The sequence below is a fragment of the Barbus barbus genome, assembly GCF_936440315.1.
Source record: "Barbus barbus genome assembly, chromosome: 11".
NCBI lineage: Eukaryota > Metazoa > Chordata > Actinopteri > Cypriniformes > Cyprinidae > Barbus > Barbus barbus.
In genome coordinates this window covers 22,256,618-22,274,556 of record NC_136739.1, presented here as the reverse complement: position 1 = coordinate 22,274,556, position 17,939 = coordinate 22,256,618, and the positions used below count along the sequence as shown (strand labels likewise).

Sequence of the window (17,939 nt, the reverse complement as noted above, 5' to 3'; positions counted from 1 at the left end):
AGAAGTGCATTTTTGAAAGTGCATTTGGGAAATGTCTCCCTTAAATAACCAGTTTCATTTCTTCTTTCTTGCTCAGTTCCATTATGCTCAGTTAAGTTAAAACTCTAAATTATAACTCTGTTTCCTTAATGAATTGTCATCCATTTAAACAATTTCATGACAAACAGTCTATATATTATTAGCACAAAGCACAGTGGGAGATTAGCCTCTACAAATGAGTAACTATCAAAAGTGGTGTATCCAAAATGTCACTTTTCATGTATATTATCAATTACTCTAATACTCAATTAATTTGTATCTCTCAGATAATTGTCTTTTATTTTCATTATCAATATTAAAAAATAAATAAAAATAACTTTCACATTTGGATCACAATAAATTGATCTTTAATATCATAATTTCTCATCTGACTGCACTACTGCATCAGTAAATATCAAGTTCCATAAAGATATTTAGAAGAATTGATTTGGTGATGTGCTGCAAGGATTAAAATAGTGAGGTGAGTGAACACCTGTTTTTTTTGTTGTTGTTGTTTTTTCTCTCGTTGTATGATATGAGTCTTGTCCAGTCAGTCACTACTGGTTGTCCTTCAGTCTAGTCAGCTCCTCTCTGCTTCAATGACTCGGTTGTTTCGTTATTTTTTAGACAGACTGTTGGTTGTGATGCTGGCGTCATGACGGATAATAAGAAAGCGGTCTGCAGCAGCATCTGTACAGAAGGTGAGTAAATAATGCTTTTATTTTTTGAGTGAATGATGCTTCAATCTTTCGAGATTATAAACACAAGAGTTACGTTTTCAGTCGTTGCGTCATTGTGTACATGCAGCGGCATCTAACCCGGATCCGATTTGGTCTTACACCAAAATAAAGTTAACTCGACGTTTAGCGTTTCAGCCACTAAAACATAAATAGTTTGACAGAGATAAAATGGGTATGTTTTCGAAATGCGCTACAAGGATGCATATCCTGTTCCGCCTTGACATATTGCAACGCATGATGCTAGCTGCTGCACAGCGGATGAAACAAGACAGAGACCGCCTTAATTGGTTATATTATATATATATATATATATATATATATATATATATATATATATATATATAGCTATAAATTATGGTGTGTATGGAATGTAGGTGTGTGTGTTTGTCTCTACAATCCAGTGTTTCTCACAGATTTTGTGAGACTATGGGGGGTGGAATTGTATATGGATTTTAAAGTGTCTCAGATTACATTACTTACTAATAGTACAAATAATATATACTACTTCTAATTAGTGTTATGTGATGGGTGTCATGAGTCCGGGCTCTGCAGTTCTTCCTTTCTCCACCAGAGGTCACCATCTCCCGGACTCCGTTCCCCTAGCTCCACACACCTGTCACAAATTACACTCCCAGCTGTTCCCCATTGTCATGGACTATTTATACACCACACTGTCTGGTGTGCTCTGTCTGGGTGAATTAGTTGTAATTATTTGTATTGGTGGTAGTTGCTGTTGAACTCTGGGGATACATGCACTGTGTTGCCTTTTTATGTATCTCATTTCCGAACCCGTTTTGTTTTGCCTTGTTGGCCTTTTTGTTTTATATTAAAGAGATTCTTACCTGCATTTGGACCCAGACCTCGTCTTTCCACGGTGCTAAGTGTTCCGTGACAGAATTCACTCAGCAAACATGGGTCCAGCAGGGAGGTTGCTCAACATCCGCCAGGGAGACTGGAGCATTGATTAGTATGCCAGGGACTTCGTTGGAGTGGCTCGTCGGTCGGATATTGAGAAGACCTGCCTCATGGTCTTTTTCTACGGAGGCCTGGCCGAGCCCTTCAAATCCCTGATGCCATACTGGACCCCCGAGGAGTCGCTGGAGGACTACATCAACCTGGCTCTGCATTTGAGCGGCTCGGCCTTCGGGGTGGAGTTAGCTGCGGAGTCTGCTCGCAGTTCTCCTGAAGTCGCCTTCCTGAAGCGGTGGAGTCTGCTGATGTTGCCTCCGAGGCCGTGGAGCTCGCTACAGACCTTTTGTTAAATTATATTTGTGATGTATTTGTACATCAAATTTAGCAATAAATGTGTTAAGAATATTTTCCATTTGAAGCGATCTTTGTTGTCCTACCTTAGATGTTTCAAAAGTGGGACAGCACGTTTTGACTGATGTGGGACAGTCAAATATTCTATGTTAGTCAATTTATAAAATGTTCAAAATATTTTGTTTAGCTGAATTTCATGTGTTCTTAAACCAACATCAGAGAACCATTAACATGACAAAAACACTTTGGGAATAACATGAATTTGTGAATTTTAATGTCTTTAAATGAAATACAAAAGCCTTCCAAAGACATAGTAATACAATACTCACTGTGATCATTCAAATAAAAAGAATGTATCAGCAGTTGATGCAAGAACTGGAAGACTTTCTGAATCTATATTAGGTAGACTTTTCGAAAGGAAATTTAAAATAAATAAAGGAGAATCGATAAATTATAAACAATATAGGCTATTGCTATTATGTGAATAAGTAATAATAAAAAAGTAACTGTCGAGTGTGTTCAAGTTCAAACGGAAATAGATTTCTATCTATTATTCCGTACCAATAACCTAAGTGAGTAAAATTCTGAACCGATGTAATATCAGAAAATTTGATATAGATAGATAATGCTGTGTTTGTGTATCTGAAATGATCCAGGTTTTTGGATTTAATGTAAACTCTCGCTGCGTTCAAATTTAAAATTAAATCAATCACCGTTAGGACTTTTCGGAGTGAAAACAATCATGGCCGCCATACTGAAGGGACGTCATAGCAAACCCGATATAAAAACTCTGGCCCCTTCAAAGGGACCTGCTGAATGAAGGATTTCGAATGGTATAACTCATGGACATTTGGCTCCTATAATTCTTTGCGCCGGTTTAATTGTGCGATGATGGCGCGTCCTTAGCTTGGCGATGTGAAGCAGAAGTGCGTTTCAAAGGAACAGTTTTTTTGGTCTCCTACATCCTTCATCCCTTTGAGGTTGTTTTGCGACGTCACAATTACGTCACAGCACTAGCTGGAGGCAAAACAAAGCACAAACTGGAGGCGGGCAATTCAAACCAGGGCAGATTCGGCTACATAAGGAGCTTAAAAGATAATCTTGTTGTGATGTTGGGTGCCCAAAAGCGATGTTGTAGAGGCTCCAATTTGAAATTTAAGGCATACCTGATGCCACTGCCAGACAAAAAACCGACGACAGCTGTGCTGAAACGAGATAAAACGAGTGGACTGGACAGAAACGATCGTTACACTTCTTATCAGAAAAGTATTATTGTCTTTTGTTGTTATGGGCGCGTCTAAAGATTTCTTATGCATCTCACTATGTGGTGTATGAAATAATGCCTGTGCATGTGTGTAAAACAACAAACTGACGAGTTATATCTAATCATATGTAATTGTTATGATTTATAAAGAATTGTTGTGATTTAATTGTGGCTTGGAATAATAATGTAGCTGTAAAAATAGTTGCCTGCTGAAACTGAAATATATATATATATAGCTACATCATGACTAGATGGACACTCTGAGTTTGTCTTAACTATACACGTTAGAGTCACTCAACTGGAATCCTGTCAGATCGTCCATGCTTTGAAAGCGTGTACAGGTCAGCCAATCTGGTTTCATCCGTTAAAGTTAACCTTTTCAAATATCAATCGCGGTCCTGGACAGTGCATCTATACTTTACATATGCAGGTAAAATCAGAAGTCCTCCGGTTATTATTAAAAAACAAGCTAAACAGACTTCATAGATAGCATTAGTGAAGCGGTCAGGGGAATCTTTCTGCCTCCACCTAACCTCCGCCCACAGAAAAAGTCACAATGTTTACTAACAGAAAAAGGGTCTATAGGAGCCTGATTTGACATAAAGCCATCATAAATGTATTTGGATACTGATGTTTACATGCTATTGTGGTCTGATCTGTTTGATTAGCGTGTAATAATGGCCAGCCATGATCCACTGTAGTGCTGGAGAGGAGGATGACAGAGACCATGGAGAAATACCTTCCCAAATATGTCCCATTCTTCACTCTGCTGGCTCTTTCAGGACTCTTATTCCTGCTCTGGAATATCACCTCATTGGAAGTGAGTAAAAGTCAAGGCAAATCACCTTCATCTTTATAGTGCTTTATACAATATAGATGGTGTTACAGCAGCTTTGCAGTGATAAACAGGAAAATGACATTATGAGTGAGTTACGGAATGAGTTACGGAAACACATAGGGCTGCATGATAAATCATATTTTAATTGTGATCACGATTTCTGCTTCTCTCGATTTATTTAGCAAAATCATCTTCAGTATTTGCCCGCTGGTTATTTGTACTGAAAAAACGTTTCATTTTCATTTTGCATTTGCGTCATCTTGCAGTGGTAGCAAGTATCCACAAGCTCTCATGGTTGCGGTTGCCAGATGTCAAGTGCCTAAATCCCCCAATCAGTTTTTCTCTTAAATTGACACATTTTCTAATAAAAAAGTCCTATCTTGTGTTTTAGATTGTTTTGTGGACACACTATACAGTACAGCCATGGCCAGTCATGATCCACTAAAGTATTGTTCTAGTTCGTGAACAATACATCAGTAATCCATCTTATTTGCAATGTGGAAGTAAGTAGTTCGTAGGGGTGGCACGGTACATTTATTCGTATCGAACCGTCACGGTATAGGCATCTTGCTTTGGTGCATGAGGCCGCAAGGCCCAAAGGCTATTGCACGCTTGAAAACAAAGCCCCCAGACAGTGACCATGTGCTGATTCTGAACGCATCTCTCACATAGACTGACAAAGGAGTATATTTAAAGGCTTGTGCACTCAACTGTTTGCGACGTGGAGCTTTGTGCTCGTGTATCCTACCTAGCTCATTCGGCATAATCCAAATATTCCATAATATTTCCATATTTGCGATGTAACGTATCTGAATGCTAAATTAATATTTATGTAAATTATAGGCTTTGTTCTTCAGTCGTGTTTCAACGGTGACACAGAGGCGGGCACACTGATGTTTGTATTTTATTTTGATAAAGTACCAACTTTAGCAATTCTGGAACTGATGTGTGCGTGTGCACGTGTGACACGATCACTTCAACTGTTTCCTTATACCAGCAGAATCAAATTTAAACACTTATCGTCTTAATAATGCATCACTGTATAAAGGTCTGCTTTTATTTGTGTACACTCACAATGAAAACAAAAACATTTAAGTTTCCTTTCTGTGAACTAATTAAGCCTGTCACAAAAATTAACTGAAACTCAGCATATATAGGCTATGTTACATGTCGCACAGATTTTTCCCCTTGTTTATCTGTTAACTAAATCAAATATATTTCAAGAATTTATTCCTTGTATGTATATATGTACTGCAGATTATATATATATAAAATGTAATATATTTAGTATTACTACTGTACTACTCTGTTCACAATAAATGAAAAGAAACCGAGCATAGTAGATTTGTTGTTTTTTTTCCTGTTGTACCGAAATCGTATCGAACCGTGACCCCCGAACCGAGGTACGTACCAAACCGTGACATCTGTGTACCGTGCCACCCCTAGTAGTTCATATTTTTATTATTTGTGCAAGGTGAATGAAAGGTGATGCATACATTTTAAAAAGTAAAAAAAAGAGGCCTGTATAAAGGTAAATAAAAATATGCAGATTTAAGTATGTAAAAGCTGATAGAACACTGAAAATATTGCTTCTGAATAATTTATTACACCACTAAAAATCTCAGTGATGGGGTAGTTTTGTGGGGATATTTTGTGTGGAATATTGTCTGCTGATATGAAGATATATTGTAGTGAAAAATATAATTTATGACAGCGTTTTAATTATTATTATTCTTTTTTTACATTAAACAGATTAAATATTACATATACGTATGTAATATAATGTGTATTTCCATTACAGGTTTTGGTCTTAAATTTCATATAAGGTGGTATTAAAAAGGTCTTAAGTCTTAAATTTCACTTGTAATATTTCATGATCATGCATTTGTTTTTGAAGGTTATTGTAATAAACCAACACAGATTAATCTTGCCCTCTGGAAACCTTCTCATGCTTCTCTGTAATGAAATTTCACATTAAAGCTTCTGTGTTTTGTCTTCTGCAGAGCTGGAACTGTCAGACAGTATCTACCTTCTATCAGCTTCAGAACAGCATCCAGTCACTCTTAAAGACCTCAGACTTTTTTCTACCGGTGGAGTTTAACTACTCCTCCTGTGCCCACCTTGGCCAGGAGCCCACTGCAGAGGAAGCCAGGGAGGAGAGCTATCTTCTCAAATCCATCTCCTGGCCAGAGCCGTTGGTCCTGGGACTGCCGTTACGTCAAAGTACCGATCCTGCACAGAGCTATTATACGATCCAAGACCCTGGAGATCTGCAGGTGGGTCGGCAACTGGTAGTGAAGGTGCAGATGCACAACTTTTTGGGTCAGCCCAAAAAACATGGAGGAGACTTTCTAGTTGCGCGACTTCACACGCCAGAACTGGCGGCAGGTGTGGCTGGCCAGGTATATGACCACAACAATGGAAACTACGTAGTATTTTTCCCGCTGCTTTGGGCAGGTGTTGTCCAGGTGGAACTGACAATGATTCACCCCAGTGAAGCTGTGATGGTCCTCAGGCGATTGAGAGAGGAACAATCAGATCGAGTGTTCTTCAAGAGCCTCTTCCGTTCAGGGTACGTCTCTGAGGCCACTCTGTGTAATTTGTGCTTGCCGAACAAACAGCAGCCGCTTTGCAACTACACAGACCCCCAGACCGGAGAACCCTGGTTCTGTTATAAGCCCAAATTGTTGGACTGTGATACACGGATTAACCACTCAAAAGGGGGGTATAAGAAACAACTTCTCACTGTTTATGAGTCACAGTTCTTCCAAAGGTGAGTGAGAAGTTAAACCTATTTCTACATTTAGAGTAGTGGTTGAGCGATATATTTATTTCTGTTGGCTGATGCCAACATCTACTGTGCATAGAATGCAGATTATATATATTATAAATATTTCAGTTTAATGATGAACATATACTTTTTTTCTACTTTCTTCATGTATGACACTTTAATTTTGTTTTGTTCTAGTGGAGTAAATATCAAAATTCCAATACACTCTGCAGGGGTGGACAATGTGACTGTTCAACCTGCTAAAGGTATTGTGGCACGTGTAATATTATATTTAAACTGCCGTTCAAAAGTTTGGGATTGGTAAGATTTTTTTTTTTTAAGTTTTTGAAGAAAATCTCTCACCAAAGCTGCATTGTTTTGATCAAAAACACAAAGATTGATTTGTTGTTGGTTCTTAACAATTGTCTTTGGCTGTATATGGGTTTTCGGCGGTTAATCTCCAAAGGTACCATCAGCATGACATTAATATAATAACTGTGGCTGTCCACATTACACAATAAGTCAGCTATTAATTGAAAATTATTTATGAAGATGATACAGTTAATAGAGACAATGACTATTATGTTTGAGGACTGCTTGCATGGCTTGTCACGATACAGTGATCTGAAATGGAGAGAGAAACATTGCACAGCAAGTGCATAGAATATAAAATATGTGGAAGAAATAATACTGATGTCAAAAGAAGGGGGGTTGAAGGTTTGTTTGTGAGCTTGGCTAAACTGAAGAGGTATTAATAGTGCTATGTATACTGCATAAATCTGGCTCAATTGGGGATCACAGTGTTTGGAAAAGGTGGAACAGCTGATAAAGAACTTATGTCAGAGATATGCCTTAAATAATACTTGCAATTGATTGAAAGTGCTTTATTTTCCGATAACAACCAGCTGGCTGTAAATTATCCTACTTATTACTCTGCGCTTGCCACAAAAGTAGCCTAAATAATTAGACATGAAACACTGATCAGCGACAGCGGAGTGATACATGGTCAAGATAACTCCTAGTACTTGGATGAGCCTGTGTTATATATCTGAGGTGTGTTATCGGGGAATAACACACCTCGAATTGTCGTGTCGTGAATCAACCAGAATCAAGTATCACTCTAATATGCTGATTTGGTGCTCAAGAAACATTTCATCATTATCAGTGTTGAAAATGCCGTGTTGCTTAATATTTTTGTGGAACCCATGATACACTTTTGTAGCAAACTGAAACTGTCATTAATTACTCACCCTCATGTTGTTCCAAAACTGTAAGACCTTTGTTCATCTTCGAAACACAAATTAAGGTATTTATGAAATCCAAAAGCTTTCTGACCATGTATAGACAGCAACTATATAAAAAAAAAATTTTATTTTTGTTTTCTTTGCACACAAAAAGTATTCTCATAGCTTAAAAAAATTGCAGTTGAACCACTGATATCACATGGACTATTTTAACGATGTCCTTACTACCTTTCTGGACCTTGAACGTGGTAGTTGTGTGTTGCTGTCTATGTAGGGTCAGGAAGCTCTCGGATCTCATCAAAAATATCATAATTTGTGTTCCGAAGATGAATGAAGGTCTTACGGTTTTGGAAAGGGTGAGGGTGACTGACAGAATTTTCATTTTTGGGTAAAAAACCCCCCAAAAACTTACTGACCCCAAACTTTTAAAGGTGTATCATTTTAAATATACAAGAACAGTATTAACAGGTTTAAATTTAAATTAAGTTCTTATCAGTTTTTTTTTTTTTCATTTTTTCTTCTGTTTCCTCTTTCCTTCCAGTGCAAACTAAAGGAATGCACCTTGAATTCACTCCTTCCGGGTTCTACTACCAGGGATCATGGAGGTCTTTGAGTGGTGTTGTCATGCATCAGTTTAATGGATCTTCAGTCATAACACAGTGTCTTCGAGGGAAAATGGTGTACATGTATGGAGACTCCACTGTGCGACAGTGGTACGAGTATCTCATTGCCCATGTTCCAGGTCAGTAATATTTTTGAAACTCTTTTAAAGGTGCTGTATTGATTTGTAGTCTTTATTGATTTGTGGCTTTGACCACATCTCCAATTTGTTTTTCAGCCAACCCAGTATCAAAAAAGCAAAGTATGAAAAAAAAAAAAGAAAATATAGTATATTCATATTAAATAGCTTACTTATAGACAACTGAAGTACAGATATTTGTTTGTAGTCTAGGGTGAGTTTTTCATATATCTTTATGCCAAATAAGTATTTTACACATTTTATTCCTGAGTGGGCATGAATCTGTTGTCTTATCTACATCTCACCCTCTGTTTTATCTCACAATACAGAGTTTAAGGAATTCAACTTTCATAGCCCGAAGAATGTTGGCCCGCACATGGCAGTGGACAGCAATCACAACATATTATTGAGATACCGCTGCCATGGGCCACCAATCCGCTTCACATCCGTGTCCTCAGCTGAGATGCACTACGTCTCAAATGAGCTGGATAGCTTAAGAGGGGGCTCGGACACGGTGGTCGTGATTGGCATCTGGTCGCATTTCAGCACTTTCCCAGTGAAAGTGTACATACGGCGCCTGCGCCACATCCGCAGGGCGGTAATCCGACTTCTGAACCGAGAACCGGCGACTTTAGTGCTGATCCGCACGGCCAACCTCCAGAAACTGGACCCCGAGTCCAGCTTGTTCAACAGCGACTGGTTCTCCCAACAGCTTGACGCAGTGCTCCGAGCCATGTTTAAAGGTCTGAACGTCCAGCTGGTGGACGCCTGGGAGATGACACTCGCTCACCATCACCCTCATCAGCTACACCCTCCACCTGACATTATATCAAACATGGTTAACTTCATCCTATCACACATCTGTCCAGTGAGGAGAAAGAGAAGGCGGGGCTAAACTTCTCAAGCAGTATCTTAAGGAACTGGTGAGACCTAGCGCTAATCTTCCATACTTCCAAAATGCAAAAGCACCATAAGTTAATGTAGCCCTGTATACTTTAATGGCAATATCCTGAGGTATGCAGAAAAGAAATGGAGCACTTATTATTGGTTTTACATTGGACTCTGGCAGAGCTCTTAATCTTGAATGAAATTCAGATTTCAGTAATGCGCTTTTTTCCCAAGTCCAGTGGCAACAAATGATTGAGGTTCTGTTAATTATTTATAAAATGATTCTCAAATCATTTCAGCATATTTACGTAGTCAACAGACAAAAACTAATCAAACGTATTTGCTTGTACTCCAGTCAGGGATTTGAGTAGGGATAGTTCGGGAGTAAATGATGACAGGATTTTCATTTTTGGATAAACTATTCCTTTAGGGAAAAAATTAAGCCATCAACCTCAAGGCTGAAACGTTATAAAAAAGATTAAATTATTTATGTATAAAACAGTTTGTAAAATAAAAATAGAAAATTACAAAAGAATAATTACTATTACAGAAGATATATGAGAGTATTATGAACTGAGTGCAAGCACAATGGTTTCTGTGCCTTGGTAAACAGGGATTGTTTTAACTGGTTATTATCTGTATCTGTTCAGCTGATACGTAGGCCAAGTGTGGTCACGTGACAAAAGTATAAAGAGCAAGCAGGTTGCAGTCTTTGGTATACAAGGGGCACCAGTGTCATCCAGAGATATGAATTATACTTAGTCACTTATTTAAATATACATTTGACCATTTTGTTACAGTATGATTATTGATGTTAGTATTCATTTAGTCTTTTATGCCCTGGATTAGTTTGAATATACTTTCTCCCATTCTGCATTTACCTCTGACAGATCTGAAAATGTATACATTAGTTATGCCATATGTTCTGTCTCCAGACATCACAGTCTTTTGTTTACAAGAGTAATGTTGTATATTATTTTATTACAGTCCTGTAGCGGCTGCCTATTATTTGTTTACCACTGGCATTCAAACAAGTGAGAAATATATTCAATCATTTTTCAACCAATGTTATATGTGTAAACAACCTGTAGGTGAAGCATTGTTTCACCTTGTGGATGAAGCACCTTTCATGGCCAAAATGGCTCCCAGAAATCTGTTGTATGTGGATCACGCCCTCTGCATTTCCATTCACATCTCATTCTACTGAATGCAGTTTCTTGTAGAACCATAAGGTGCCAGCAGTGTACTGTCACAAAAACATATACAGTAGGCTAAGCGGGAAAGTAGTGTACTACTGCTATTTTAGTTTACAAATAATATTTTAAACATAATACAACAGTAAAAATTTCAAACAGTTTTATGTTACATTGTTGTTGAATGTGAGTGATTTTAAGAGTGATTTTTAGTTGTCATCTAAAAAATATTTTATAATAGTTTTGGCTGTCTGATGAGTCAAAAATGAGTTGTTAAAAATCATAACCGATAACACCTCATATATCTCACTGGAAACAGGCGAAGTTGTGTGCATTGCATTGTGGGATACATGTGCTCGGGTTCTGTGCAGTGTACAAAAAATGCATAATATGAGTAGAATAAATAGTAGAAATTGTATGAGTAATATGATAGTATGAGACTCCTTAATTGTTTCAAATAATAAGTACTTAAAAGTATGTAATTTATTTATAATGCTGGATAAAGGTGATTAATGCATAGATGAACAGTACACTTGATTATAAGGGCAAGACGCTTTTAATACATTTGATTTTAATATCACTTTATTTTGATGTTAATTCAATTTCCAATATTAAAGTACAGTTCAGTGTGCGTATTTTGCGAAGTATGGGTTTTGACAAACAATTTCATGTTATGGATAAGTAAAAAAAAAAAAAAATATTACGGTTCAATAAATATTTCCTAAGAAATACATATAATGAAAGAGACTTTTCTAAAATTCATTTGGAGACATTCTGATAACAGTATGACAGAAGCGGAGTGAAGAAATTCACTCAGTGGTAAGAATTATGATGGTAAATCAAGTATACTAGATGGAAAACACCTTTATCAAGATGCATTTGAAACAAGCCTTTTAAAGAATGTACAATCTTACTAATATGAATATGTAACATTTTGTGCGTTAACCGTATTATTTTGTGCTATAGGTACAAGTGGCACGAGACAATGACCTGAACTCTAAAAGAATCAGATGATCTCTGTTCATGAAGAAAGTATGTGGAGGCTCTACTGCAGGGATAGGCAATTTCGGTCCTGGAGGGCCGGTGTCCTGCAGAGTTTAGCTCCAACCCAAATCAAACACACCTGAAGAAGCTAATCAGTGTCTTCAAGATCACTAGAAAGTTGCAGGCAGGTGTGTTTGATTAGGGTTGGAGCTAAACTGTGCAGGACACCGGCCCTCCAACACCGAAATTGCCTATCCCTGCTCTACTGGATGACTGATGATGGAGGGGAAGTTTCTGGGGTACCAGGCGAGGAGAGTCCCTTTCGGTCCTCTGGATGCACCTTACACAGCACTGGTATCAAGCCTGAGCTTCTTTCTCCTTTGCCTTCTGTTCCTGTTTATACCTGTGGGGAATGGAATAAAGAGCTCATATATTGAACATCCCCCAACTTGCTCACACACCTAAATTACACAATGTTGGAAGACCCAGTCTGCTTTATTGCTACCAGTCTTGTTAAGTGTAGACAAGCAAAAAGTAAGCACAGATAAAATGTGAAAAAGTTGTTCTTTAATGGCACAACAGCAATAAAGCATACCATTTTATTTAGAGAGGGGGTGGAAAATGGTCATGAGAAATAAAATGAGCGCCCTTGGGTGCAAAAAAACTTCAATAATCAAAAAATAAGTACACTTCAAGAGGGAAAACATTATATAAATACAGGATTTTAGGTAACATTTAATTAGACAATGTAGCTGTTACCTTTAATAAGCTATTTTATTATATACATCTACATAGCTGGCGCCCCTGTGTCCTACTTGACATGAAATGGAAGTTATGTTCCTCTTTTCTACCCTAAGTGATGTACATCCAAGTGAAACAGCTTCTTGATTGAATGAAAATAATGTAGGCCAGGATTTAATTTGGTCCAGCAGGAATTGATTGGATCATTGTTATTTGCTATTGCTGTGATTTCATTTGAGTGACAGATTGCTGGAGGGGAGATGTTATTGTCCCGCCCTCGCAACAGTGAACACGTTGTCAGAGAGGAGAAGAGGGGGAGGAAAGGTTATTTTGATTGAATATTACGAGGGCATGTGAATTAAAAAAAATAATGTGCACATTTATAATAATAAAAAATATCCTATTAAAAAAATGTTGACTTTAAGTTTCACTTTTTTGTCACAGTCATTGATGGATCCAGAAATGAATCACATGTAGCTGTTGTGAATGACGTGATATTAGATGGCATTTAAGCAAGACTTGATGTACTTCACTGCCAGACTGTTTGCGTCAGCTCAAGGTTTGTTTGGAAACTGGACAAAAGTCTAAAATCAAGAACATTCACCTTTTGCCTGTTTCCCCATTTACGTGATTTTATAGCATGTATTGTGTTGATTTATGAGAGTACTCACTTCCATATTCTGTAGAGCTGTGATCCTCCTGCACCTCCAAGAAAAAAGTTTACAGCAAAGAGATTCCAGTTCTTGGGTATAATAACTAAGGAATACCTGGACCAAATAAGACCTGAAATAAAGAGAGTGAGGTAGATTGTGATCTTTGAATTGTTCAGTTTTTTTTATTGTTTTTTTTTAAAGAATTGGTTACTGTGTGAGATATACCTGTGGCTGTCAACACGGCAGATTGGGAGGTACTGAGTTTCTCTGCTGGACGTGTCATGTCTGCTAAGCCAGCTAAGACCAGACCCTGTGTGAAATCAGAAATTAAAAAATTATCTATATACAGGTCCTTTTCAAAAAATTAGCATATTGTGATAAAGTTCATTATTTTCTGTAATGTACTGATAAACATTAGACTTTCATATATTTTAGATTCATTACAACACAACTGAAGTAGTTCAAGCCTTTTATTGTTTTAATATTGATGATTTTGGCATACAGCTCATGAAAACCCAAAATTCCTATCTCAAAAAATTAGCATATTTCATCCGACCAATAAAAGAAAAGTGTTTTTAATACAAAAAAAAGTCAACCTTCAAATAATTATGTTCAGTTATGCACTCAATACTTGGTCGGGAATCCTTTTGCAGAAATGACTGCTTCAATGCGGCGTGGCATGGAGGCAATCAGCCTGTGGCACTGCTGAGGTGTTATGGAGGCCCAGGATGCTTCGATAGCGGCCTTAAGCTCATCCAGAGTGTTGGGTCTTGCGTCTCTCAACTTTCTCTTCACAATATCCCACAGATTCTCTATGGGGTTCAGGTCAGGAGAGTTGGCAGGCCAATTGAGCACAGTAATACCATGGTCAGTAAACCATTTACCAGTGGTTTTGGCACTGTGAGCAGGTGCCAGGTCGTGCTGAAAAATGAAATCTTCATCTCCATAAAGCTTTTCAGCAGATGGAAGCATGAAGTGCTCCAACCTCCTGATAGCTAGCTGCATTGACCCTGCCCTTGATAAAACACAGTGGACCAACACCAGCAGCTGACATGGCACCCCAGACCATCACTGACTGTGGGTACTTGACACTGGACTTCAGGCATTTTAGCATTTCCCTCTCCCCAGTCTTCCTCCAGACTCTGGCACCTTGATTGCCGAATGACATGCAAAATTTGCTTTCATCCGAAAAACGTACTTTGGACCACTGAGCAACAGTCCAGTGCTGCTTCTCTGTTCAAAAGTGGCTTGACCTGGGGAATGCGGCACCTGTAGCCCATTTCCTGCACACGCCTGTACACGGTGGCTCTGGATGTTTCTACTCCAGACTCAGTCCACTGCTTCCGCAGGTCCCCCAAGGTCTGGAATCGGTCCTTCTCCACAATCTTCCTCAGGGTCCGGTCACCTCTTCTCGTTGTGCTGCGTTTTCTGCCACACTTTTTCCTTCCCACAGACTTCCCACTGAGGTGCCTTGATACAGCACTCTGGGAACAGCCTATTCGTTCAGAAATTTCTTTGTGTGTCTTACCCTCTTGCTTGAGGGTGTCAATGATGGCCTTCTGGACAGCAGTCAGGTCGGCAGTCTTACCCATGATTGCGGTTTTGAGTAATGAACCAGGCTGGGAGTTTTTAAAAGCCTCAGGAATCTTTTGCAGGTGTTTAGAGTTAATTAGTTGATTCAGATGATTAGGTTAATAGCTCGTTTAGAGAACCTTTTCATGATATGCTAATTTTTTGAGATAGGAATTTTGGGTTTTCATGAGCTGTATGCCAAAATCATCAATATTAAAACAATAAAAGGCTTGAACTACTTCAGTTGTGTTGTAATGAATCTAAAATATATGAAAGTCTAATGTTTATCAGTACATTACAGAAAATAATGAACTTTATCACAATATGCTAATTTTTTGAAAAGGACCTGTATATATATATATATATATATATATATATATATATATATATATCTATCAATTGATCCAAAGAACATCCCGATCCTGTGTGTTATTAATCTTACCCATTTAAACATTGGCGCCCAGAAGAAAACAGTCTTTGGACCTAAACAAAAAGCAAATCAATACAAGTTAAACTCATGTTTCACAGGTCAAATATTCACAGAGAATGTGTGTAATTGTGACAACAATCAAGTGTTTCAACAAAACAGTAAAAAAAAAAAAAAAAAAAAGTACTGATGAGAATTTTAGGTGATTTTTACACTAAATACTTCTTGCCAGTACACTTTTTGGTTGTGTTATGTATAATATCTTTCTAAGATATGAAGGTAAATGTAAATAATTTTTTTTCTGCGTTGTGAATATGTCCACCAGACCATGCCAAAGCTCAGACTTTATTTGATTTTCAATACGAAACACTATATACAGTGGCTGATGGTACAAATGTTTAACCAATTATGGATTATCTGTAAACAATCAATGTTTAAATATAAAGACTAATTGCACTGATCCGCTTCAGTATAGTTCCAGCCATCAGTGATCTACATAATACAGCAGGTTTGTTTTAGAACATCTAAAAACTGCATTAAAGACCCATATTAATATAATTGAATAAAAGATCAATCATCTTTAGTGCTTAATATGATTCCTGTCAGTCTACCTCTGCTCATCAACATGCAATTTGATCTCTATTTATTCTACCACCAATGACTAGAACTATAAACACTTTAACTCCCTTTAGAGAACTCGTGTGAGATTATTAGAACAGAAAATATTTTCAGTTATTCAGTAATACAAACTATTATAGAGAACGATTTCTGTTTCTCAAGGGCACTTTCCACGAATACAGTACACTTTGGTGACCTTTTTTTGTTCGTTTTGTTTTACTTTCTCTTTTATTACATATACAATTTAAATCTTTAACAATGCATTACACTGAAGATTTACAATGGATTGTTTAAAATCATAAATATATAATACTAACACTTAGTAATACTAGTTGGAAAACTACAATCACATAAGTCCAGACTTTAAAAGCATTAGTCATGTCCCAAAATTTAAACACACACACAAAAGTTTAAACATTTAATTAAACAAGTTTAGGCACATCCTTTCACTGACCAATTGGTCAAATGAAAAAAAAAAAGTGTTAATTCTCACTTGTGAAATGTGTAAATACTTTTTTTTTTTTAAATATATAAAATCATTGAAAGAGCCAAAAACAAGTATAGCAAGACCAGAACTGCAGACCAGTGTCAACAATACATCAACAGTGTTGGGGAAAGTTACTTTTAAAAGTAATGCATTACGATATTGCGTTACTCCCTAAAAAAGTAACTAATTACGTTACTTAGCTACTTTTTATGGAAAGTAATGCGTTACGTTACTTTTTAAATATGAGCAGGGCTTGATTGTTTTTAATACAAGAAATTACATTAATACAAATATAAAAGCCCTGTATCTTGTGAAGGAAAAGTCAATTCACGTCTGTAAAGTAAAACTCAGGATAAGAAGGTTTAACACTCTTTGGCAATAAAAAAAAACAATGAAGTACAATTGTTAGTTTATCTAAAGTCATTTTTGCTTATTAGTATGTATGGTTGAACTGGATCATCAAAGGTCAGCAGCAAAGACATCGTTTAATAAAATGGGATTAGATACATTTGTGTTGTTTAACATATTTAATTATTGCAGTTTGCGTCATATTCTGAGTTTGCATTTCACTGTTTTAAATGATTTTGATGAATACTAAATCTGTTTTTTGCGAGTGGGATTAATTCATGCACATTCACATTTAGATCTATAGTAACAGCATGCTCACACAGCGCACTGTCAGTCAATAAATGGGAAAAAAGTAACTGGCGTTACTTTTTTGAAAAAGTAACTCAGATATTTTCTTGTAAATTAAATAGTAATGAGTTACTTTACTAGTTACTTGAAAAAAGTAATTATTACGTAACTCGCGTTACTTGTAATGCGTTACCCCCAACACTGCATCAATAAATACAAATAATAATGATACAATTCTACATATTATACAGTGGCTAGAATTCAATACCATATAGTTACACGTAAAGCACCTTCAGAAAATATTTTCTATATCTAAAACTTCAATTCCATTCTAGGCTATGCATCTAAGGAGGCTAATTCTGATCTATTCGTGCACCAAGTTTATTATTACCTTTATTTTAAAGCACATTTAAAGCACAGGAGTCACTTAAACAATTAGACAAAAACACCTGCTCAGGTAGCAGTCTCTATGGCTGCACCACCACCTCAAGAGCTTAACAGGATGAGTATCAGTGACAAATAATCTGTCACGCTAACAGCATTTGAGTTACCTGCAGGGTGGTTATAAACAGGTCTCAGTTTAGCCGGCAGCATGTGCTCGATCCTGCCGAGGATTCTGTGGTAAGAACCTCTCAGCCCCACCATAGCCATGATGACTGCTAAACACGAAAATACTCTACTGCTATTGCCCCGTGATGTTACCAGAAGGCATGGGCCCGTAGTCAGGAAAACAAGACCTTTGGACAAGCATAAAGTACAAAGTATACGATATTGTCCTACTTTCGACCTTGCTAATGCAGTTTACTGCTCTGTTGTCTTGTGAAATGGGGACGCGTCGCATAGCTAATTGCGTCATGACGTGAT

The 17,939-nt window shown here is 37.3% G+C and overlaps 2 protein-coding genes and 1 long non-coding RNA gene across 4 annotated transcripts in view; 1 reads left to right on the top strand and 2 right to left on the bottom strand.

Moving 5' to 3' along the window:
- LOC306876580 overlaps window positions 1-852 on the bottom strand; it is a 3,349-nt gene extending 2,497 nt beyond the window's left edge. The window contains exons 1-2 of the long non-coding RNA XR_013784840.1: window positions 793-852; window positions 512-708 (exon numbers count right to left, since the gene is read on the bottom strand). This is a non-coding gene — a long non-coding RNA (uncharacterized lncRNA). The remainder of the gene's footprint in view (window positions 1-511; window positions 709-792) is intronic.
- On the top strand, window positions 566-13,087 carry LOC306876578 (NXPE family member 3-like). Of its 2 annotated transcripts, none has more exons than XM_079427871.1 (7): window positions 566-719; window positions 3,954-4,105; window positions 6,127-6,896; window positions 7,092-7,159; window positions 8,679-8,879; window positions 9,206-9,799; window positions 11,924-13,087. In XM_079427871.1, the coding sequence occupies exons 2-6, from the start codon at window positions 4,001-4,003 to the stop codon at window positions 9,769-9,771; spliced, it is 1,710 nt and encodes a 569-aa protein (XP_079283997.1). In that variant the 5' UTR covers window positions 566-719; window positions 3,954-4,000; the 3' UTR covers window positions 9,772-9,799; window positions 11,924-13,087. The 2 variants fall into 2 exon arrangements, with proteins under 2 accessions (XP_079283997.1, XP_079283998.1); XM_079427872.1 differs by lacking the exon at window positions 566-719 and adding an exon at window positions 3,074-3,287.
- LOC306876579 (mitochondrial pyruvate carrier 2-like) lies at window positions 11,498-17,939 on the bottom strand. Its single transcript, XM_079427873.1, has 5 exons — window positions 17,627-17,939; window positions 15,350-15,390; window positions 13,561-13,645; window positions 13,354-13,465; window positions 11,498-12,344 (listed from the first exon to the last, which is right to left on the bottom strand). Exons 1-5 carry the CDS (start codon window positions 17,724-17,726, stop codon window positions 12,299-12,301), a joined length of 384 nt encoding a protein of 127 aa, XP_079283999.1. The 5' UTR covers window positions 17,727-17,939; the 3' UTR covers window positions 11,498-12,298.

Bases quoted from the DNA above. Each gene is read 5' to 3' on its own strand.
- LOC306876578 (XM_079427871.1), top strand. From the start codon at position 4,001: ATGACAGAGACCATGGAGAAATACCTTCCCAAATATGTCCCATTCTTC. The intron at 6,897-7,091 runs GTGAGTGAGAAG...GTTTTGTTCTAG, and splicing joins GAGTCACAGTTCTTCCAAAG to TGGAGTAAATATCAAAATTC. The intron at 7,160-8,678 runs GTATTGTGGCAC...CTTTCCTTCCAG, and splicing joins GACTGTTCAACCTGCTAAAG to TGCAAACTAAAGGAATGCAC.
- LOC306876579 (XM_079427873.1), bottom strand. From the start codon at position 17,726: ATGGCTATGGTGGGGCTGAGAGGTTCTTACCACAGAATCCTCGGCAGG. The intron at 13,466-13,560 runs GTATATCTCACA...TCTTTATTTCAG, and splicing joins TGCCGTGTTGACAGCCACAG to GTCTTATTTGGTCCAGGTAT. The intron at 12,345-13,353 runs GTGAGTACTCTC...CATTCCCCACAG, and splicing joins CAGCTCTACAGAATATGGAA to GTATAAACAGGAACAGAAGG.